The sequence below is a fragment of the Rhamphochromis longiceps genome, linkage group LG22 (genome assembly GCF_057381845.1).
Source record: "Rhamphochromis longiceps isolate RC_006_pf linkage group LG22, R_longiceps_female_GT1.1, whole genome shotgun sequence".
NCBI classification, from domain to species: Eukaryota; Metazoa; Chordata; class Actinopteri; order Cichliformes; family Cichlidae; genus Rhamphochromis; species Rhamphochromis longiceps.
The window spans coordinates 12,572,097-12,579,335 of record NC_140577.1 but is presented as its reverse complement, the minus strand read 5'-3'; the positions used below and the strand labels follow the sequence as shown (position 1 = coordinate 12,579,335).

The 7,239-nt window shown below is 40.6% G+C and overlaps 1 protein-coding gene across 2 annotated transcripts; it reads right to left on the bottom strand.

Moving 5' to 3' along the window:
* Positions 1-612: 612 nt before the first annotated feature.
* Positions 613-5,000, bottom strand: eomesa (eomesodermin homolog a). 2 transcript variants are annotated; one of them, XM_085395825.1, is made up of 7 exons: positions 4,110-5,000; positions 3,503-3,657; positions 2,552-2,673; positions 2,129-2,287; positions 1,891-1,952; positions 1,042-1,760; positions 613-915 (listed from the first exon to the last, which is right to left on the bottom strand). In XM_085395825.1, exons 1-7 carry the CDS (start codon positions 4,817-4,819, stop codon positions 902-904), a joined length of 1,941 nt encoding a protein of 646 aa, XP_085251951.1. In that variant the 5' UTR covers positions 4,820-5,000; the 3' UTR covers positions 613-901. The 2 variants fall into 2 exon arrangements, with proteins under 2 accessions (XP_085251951.1, XP_085251950.1); XM_085395824.1 differs by having other exon boundaries at positions 613-1,760.
* Positions 5,001-7,239: the final 2,239 nt, after the last annotated feature.

Sequence of the window (7,239 nt, the reverse complement as noted above, 5' to 3'; positions counted from 1 at the left end):
CCATCCGATGTCATTAATATTTAGTGTTGTTTCCTCTGATTGTTCCTATTTATGGTCACAGTTGTCTGCATGTGAAATAAAAAAGAATAATTAAAATCCATATTTTTTTTAAATAAACAAGACTAAATATAGTTTATTAGTGAGATGAGTCAAATTTTAATCAGTTGAAACATACAAAGTACAGCTGGGAATGGTGTTCATTGTGTGCCTTATTCGCTTGGTTAAAACTTCTGACCTCCATCTATACCAACACAAGATAAGGCAGAATTGTCTTTCACTGATTTTTGCTGAGTTTGAGAGAACCAGCATGTTTAGATTCCTTGTGGATTTTACACACTTTATTTTGTTGCAAAGTCAACGATCATTAGGCATGCTTTATTTTGAAGGCCAGAATTTTCAGCCATAAAAGGCAGTAGATTGTAAAAAATGAGAAACTTGCTCTTCAATTGTACTAAAATGTCTTAAATGCAGTGTTTTTATCAAACGTGGGAGCTGTTTCGTCTTAAAATGCACGCATAGATTTGTATTTGCGGCTGGTGAACATCCGAGAGCTGTTACTGATCGCTCTTCGTATAAATAAAACATACTCAGACATTTGAACAGTGCTTCATGAAAAGCTGTTTTATTATCCATTTAATAACACCTCCATGAAGACAATTTGTACAAGATACATCACATTCTAAAGTGCACAAATACTGTACAACAAAAATGACTTAAATATGCATGGGGGACGGGAGGGGGAAAAAATCACATCTGTCAAAAAAAGTTGCAAAAATAAAGGAATTAATTGGTACATGCTTTTATTTTTAAAAAACAACAATCACTATGCATGTTTCTGCTCAGGTATGTGGGAGGGGCTGGCCTGGGAAAAAAACCTTGTGCAGCTTGCTTGGGGGGAACACTAAGCTTTGGCACCTTTAGAGAAAAGAGAAAAAAGACATTAACAAGGAATGGAGATCACTCAATAAAAACGAAAGATTTATATTTAGTTTAAATAAATAGAGTCTTAGGGGCTTGTGTAGAATGCATAATAACCCATGCCTTTTGGGTTGTCCTTGTTGTACTCCTCCGTGGTCAAGTCCTCACACTTGATGGTTGGGGAGTTCTCTGTGCTTGAGCCCCCTGGGGACATCCTGCGCCTCTTGCACACCATGGAGTACACACCAGAATCAGCAGAGTCCACTGATTTCAGTGAGTGGGACGTTTCAATCCAGGTTGAGGTGGGTGGCGCGTTCTCCTCAGACAGCTTTTCCTTAGTTGCCCCCAGCTGGTCCTCCGGGAAGGCTGGGGGGCTTGGACGAGGGGACCAAGGAAGGCCTGTGGTCATTTTGCGCTGGTAAGAGCTTCTGGTTCCCCAGCCTGCAGCCATGGAAGCGAAGGCCGAGTCTGGGTAGTAGCTGAGAGCATGGGATGTCTGCAGGGACAGGGGCTTAATGCCGTAGGACAGCAGGCTACTTGTGGAATAGTCATTCTCGTATGACAGATCCAACTTGTTGGAGCCCGGCTGCTGAACTGGGGGAACAAACCAGCGCTGGGCAGAAGCAGCTGCACTGGCATCCTCACTCTGCGGGGAGAGAAGGCTGTTGGTTTGGGGAACGGCGCGTTCGCCAGGGTAGAATCGGTTCTGAGGCAGGTTGTTGACAAACTGGTCCTGAAAGAAAGGCTGCATGGCATAGCGGGCTCCGGGCACAATCTGGGTAGAGCGCGGCGAGTCTGTAGGAGATGGAGTCAGCCTGTCACTCTCTGGAGCTGTGTACATCCTGTTTAGCAAAGAAAGAAAACAAATACAAAAATGAATTGCAATAGGCTACTACTGGTTTTGAACAAACAAATAAGGGCACCACACAAAGAAAACCAAAAACCACATTGCTTTGAATGCAAAACACGTACGAGTCATAGTTGTCCCGGAAGCCTTTTGCAAATGGGTTGTGATCTATCTTTAGCTGAGTAATCTGAAATAAAGACGAAAGCTTGTATTAATAATATGTATCTTTGGGTAAACTATTACATTAAAGACTGAAAAACAATATTAAAGATTGCGTTTTTTTCAAACAAAATTTAGAATCAAATAATTTTAATTTGTTGTATCAAAAAGGGGAAAAAATAAAGAGACTAATCGTGTGCTTACATCTGTGTTCTGATAAGCTGTGACAGCTATAAACTGGTTTTCTGGGAAGGTGAAGGTCTGAGTTCTGGCCTCATTGCTCATGTCCTCCACTCCATCTTCTGTCACCTCCACAATGTGCAACCGCGGCTGATATTTATGAAGTGACTGCAAGACTATCATCTGAAAATGAGAAGTGGTTGATAAGTGCAACGCTATGCATGCTGATACGTACGACTGCAGCTGCAAGTCTTTATGATTCAGTGGAGAGGGGCACTGTTCACAAATATTAGTCAAAGACTGGAAATATTCTGGAAATGTATCCAAGCATTTGCAGCTGATGATAAAAATATATAAATAAATAAAGCAAGAGTATTTGAAACACTATTTCACAAAAAAAAAAGAAGAAAAAGAGAAATTCAGCCATATTTAAAAACTATATCTAACCTGTGTGTTGTTGTTGTTGGCTCCTTTATTGTTGGTCAGCTTCAACTTGCTAAAAGAGATTTCTTGCCTCATCCAGTGAGCACCAGTATTTGGGGATTCAGGATGAACATACACCTTGTTACCTAAAATTTAAAAAATGTAAAAATCAATAGACTTTTAGTAACACGACTAACTGAAAGAATATAAACACGGGTCTGTGCAAACTGCAAAAAATATTAAAAAGCACATGCAGCTTTTTAGTATTTGTTTCTTTTTTCAGAAGCAATAATTCTTCTGATCGTATTAGGCCTGTGTTACAGTAAAATCAAATAAATCCATAAAATATGACTAAAATGAAAACGTGCCTGTAACTGTAATTTAAAAATATTAAATAACCTACAAAAACTGACAGTAGTTCTGATGATGAGGATGATTTTATGAATCCTTCCCCATTTATTTGAACCAAAATGGACACTTGAAAAATGAATGCTTCCTTTATATTTTCTCACATCTCTACTCAACTTTTACATTTTAAAATGAAGGTGCTATTTTTTCATGTATTTAAAAGTTGTAACTGTTAAATATAGCACTTATTTAAAAGCCACATTTATCGAGTAATTTCACGCCTTACAGGCTCATGGCAAGGACGTGGCCATTTAAATAAAACTCCACCGAAGTTGATATGTTGCTGCGTTAAAACACTGGAAATTCCCTTTAAAAAATACGCTTCACAACAACGATCGATTTTTTTTCTTGTCAGTAAAAACTTACATATTTTTTTAACATAAGGGTTTGTTTGTTTGTTTGTTTGTTTTTTAAAAAAACCTTAAAAAAACACTTGCGACTAAATAGCATCTGTTGCATCGTTTCTAAAACGCTTTGTCATTTCTTTTTTAATTTTTTAAAGAAAATATTCACTAAAACAAAGTACAATTTTAATACTCGTAAAACTGTGTTAATTGCATTACTCACCTTGCATATTATTGTCTGCTTTTCCACAAGTGACCCACTTTCCGCCCTGAAAGCGCCAGTGATTCGGGTCAGCCAAAACAATTTCCACGAAGACATTGTAATGCGCTGTGAGGTTGAGTCCAGTGATGTTGAAACTGAGGAATGGAAACATCCGTCTGGGGGCAAAAAAAAAAATACAACAACAGGAAAAATTCGTTAGCTTTCAGTGCAAAAGACACAAAATTGCAAAGCAAAACTTTATTGATAAACGTCTGCACGGGTTGAATTGGCCAGAATTATTTAATCGTGCTTGCTGTTGTTTTTTTGCAGATTTAAATATACACATTTTTTGTTAGTGTCATGATTGTCCTGATGCGTAATTGGGCATTAAAACTCCCCCCAAACTAAAACTGAAACCCCACCACCCCCGACATGTTGGGTCGGGGGTGGCAGAATAATTAAAATTTTGCGCCTGCATAAAATGTTACAAAAAATGAACAGCCATTCTTGTAAATAAAAGAAAATAAATTATAATAAAATACATTATGGAGCAGATGCAAGTAAATATGACTTTAATGTTTAATTTTCTGTATTGTTAAATCCGTACTTTTTAACCAAATGTTCTTACCTGCCCTGCTTGGTGATGATCATCTCGGTCTGGTGCCGGTGGAATTTCAACCACAGGGGTCTGTTGCACAGATAGACCTGCGCTCTGGCTCCGGCGGCAGACCCCGGCAGAGACATGGAGCCAATACCCGTCCCTGTCCCGGGATAGGAGGGATACAAACAGCCCGGACCCTGACTGAACTGATACCCTCCGCTGCTAAACTGGCTCCGACCGGTACACACGGAGGAAGAGGAGAAGCCTGTCGGCGGCAGGACGGATCCGTAATGTAGTGAAGCCGGGTACCTGGAGCTGCTTGACCCGGTGTACACTGACCCGGTCTGTCCTGCGTAAGGAAAGAGTGAACAGGGGCTTGCCATGTCTGAACTCGCCTGGGATGACGAGATGAAGTATCTGTCAGAGCCAAGTTCATCTATGTTGTACCGGCGACCGTTCGTCAAATCGTCCTCACCCAGCACCGGGGAGCCTTTTCTCCCATCGGGCCCGGCTTTAGTGAAAGTGTCCCCCTCTCCCTCGCCAAGCATCCCGTTTCCCACCCCGCTCAGATACTTCTTAGGAGCGTTGCTGGACTCTGATTCCGTCCGGTCTACGTCTTGATATTCAAGCTGCGACGATGGCCTGGGGCTGTTGTTAGCGCTGTCCGACGAGGACAGATTGTAAAAGGTCTTGGGTAAGTTGATATTAGCGCTGGGAAGGATGTTCTCTAACTGCATTGTTTTCAAATCTTGCAATAAATAAAGAATTTCAAGAGTCCAGGGTGAATCTCAGCCAAGGAGGTGCCACAGTCGCCCTGGTTGTCTCTGTCTCTGCAGCCTCCCTCCCTTACGAATGACGGGAGGTTGAACCCTCACCGCACCTACAGATTTTCAGATGAGATTATTGCCTGGGTAGGGGATGTTCAGCGCCTCTTATAAGACGACTTATAAGAGAGCTGAACCTCTCTGTTAGGGGAGGAGCTCTTGAGAAAGCATGAGGGGGCACCAGCCCTCTCCATAGCCAATAGCCGCACAACTCTAATTCAATTAGAAAGTGTGCGGTAGGAAGAATACGAGAGAAAGAAGAGAAAGTTTATTTTATTTATTTATTTGTCTTTTATCCCTTCGCGGCAGTAGATATGACTTATACGGAACAATGTCTTCGCGCAATTTCGTGCAGTTTCACTATAAAAACAATCATAAAAATCAGTGCACAAAAACATATTGTTTGCTGTACTAACAACGCTAAAGAGGAGAAGCGTAATTTCTGCACAAACACGAAACTGACAGCGTTTGGTCGCATTTCACAAGTTTTGCATCTCCAGTCACTGGCGGAAAATCGCTTCTGATCAGCCATCACCGATCAGCACAGAGACAAAATACGCATTCAGATATAAAGAGTCACGTTGCGGTCATTTGTAGTTATCTGTAAATACAAATCAACTGCCCGTGAAAACAACCCTAATGAGAAAAAAGAAATCGTATGTGCACCATATCAACTATAATTGGACTCCTGCGCCCCTTCAACCGGTGCCTCTTCAGTTGGTTTAAAAAAAACCTGTCAAAACCAAGTGAAAAACAAGAGAGAAAAAAACGTTTTTTAAACGTTTCGAGTATTATCAGTGAGCATTTACTGCAGATAAGCGCCTCCTTTTTATTAGATTATGCGAAAAATAATATTATGGTGCTATAGCTTTAGACACCCTCACAAATCTAAAATAAATAAACGCAAACACATTTTTAAAAAGCATCATTTAAAACCTTTACTATTTCTGTGCATGTTTTTTTTTCATGAACTACAGCAGGTTTAAAATTGTAGTTCACTAGTTGCATAATTGCATGCATCAAACAACAAGAGGCCCATTTTATTTCATGCATTAAAGCAGTCTGCTAAATAGCAAATGAGAAAACAGGAAGGAAAAATAAGTCGGTTGCTTAATTTGATCTGCAATTTAAAAAAAATTAAATTGCTCCAATCAGGTTCTGTGGATTTAGAATATTTAAATACACATTCATAGTGACAGAGTGCAGGATTTATTAAAGCAACCCCAAAACAAAAACGTCTTTTTTTTTCTTACTTCTTGCATCTGTTGCTAGAGTTCAGCACAGTGTTTAAAATGGTGATAAATCTCTCCTAACTCCAATAACCTCCAGTTTCAGCAGGGAATGCCCAAATGGAGGACTAACACAAAACACTGCAAAAAAAGAAGAAAGAAAATCTGCATGCATGCTTGCAAAATACATAAGGAGACGGAACCAACAAAATGAAAACAGTAGAACCGCACTTGTTTGGTGACAAATAATAATAAACAAGTGAAAAACGAAACTTTTTTTCAAATATAAAGTGACTTAAAATTGTGAAAGTCTCTCTCTCTCTCTCTCTCTCTCTCACACACACACACACACACACACACACACACACACACACACACACACACACACTGAAACATATGAGTGTGAGACACGAAAATCTCCCGAAACCAGAAATAATGAAAGAAACGTGTCGCACAACAAACGCCGTACTGTATCCAGGCCTAATGATAAAGGGGGATCTGAGCAGTGTCACGGGGACAGCGCTCTCTAGTGACCGATCAAAACACTGGGCAACGGCTACACGACTCCTCATATTGAAGTAAAACAACGCAGATTGGTATGCAGGCCGCTAACTCTCGGATTTTCCACTTGTTTCTCACTTTACATCAGCTCGGTGTTTGCATCTGTCTCTCTGTTTGTGTGTGTGAGTGTGTGCGTGTGTTTCTGCTCGTGTGCCGGCAGTTTGTGCATGTGTGAGTCTTAAAGAAAGCTGGAGGGGGAGTATGGGGTGAGATGAATTTGGGGAAAATGGGGATACAAATCTGTGAAAAGCTGAGGGAGAATCTCGGCTGGAGGCAGATTGGCTCGTGTCATAAATGGGACAGTAAAGCTGGCTACTGGTCCATCAGGGGACCAGAGCTACATGCATACAGCGCACAATCTGTCAATCAAGACTGAGAGCCTTTCCCGGACTGAGACAGAAACAGCAAGAAAAAAAATTGACAACTGAGATCAAACATTTCTCAACTGATGAATGATGCTGAAAGCGTTTTTATTATTTATTCTGACCTGTTTCCCAACAGAGAATCTCACTTATCAGCATAAGTAACTCCTGATTTTCACCT

Bases quoted from the DNA above. Each gene is read 5' to 3' on its own strand.
- eomesa (XM_085395824.1), bottom strand. From the start codon at position 4,819: ATGCAGTTAGAGAACATCCTTCCCAGCGCTAATATCAACTTACCCAAG. The intron at 2,674-3,502 runs GTGAGTAATGCA...TTTAAATTTTAG, and splicing joins AGCAGACAATAATATGCAAG to GTAACAAGGTGTATGTTCAT. The intron at 2,288-2,551 runs GTTAGATATAGT...TCTCATTTTCAG, and splicing joins CCAACAACAACAACACACAG to ATGATAGTCTTGCAGTCACT.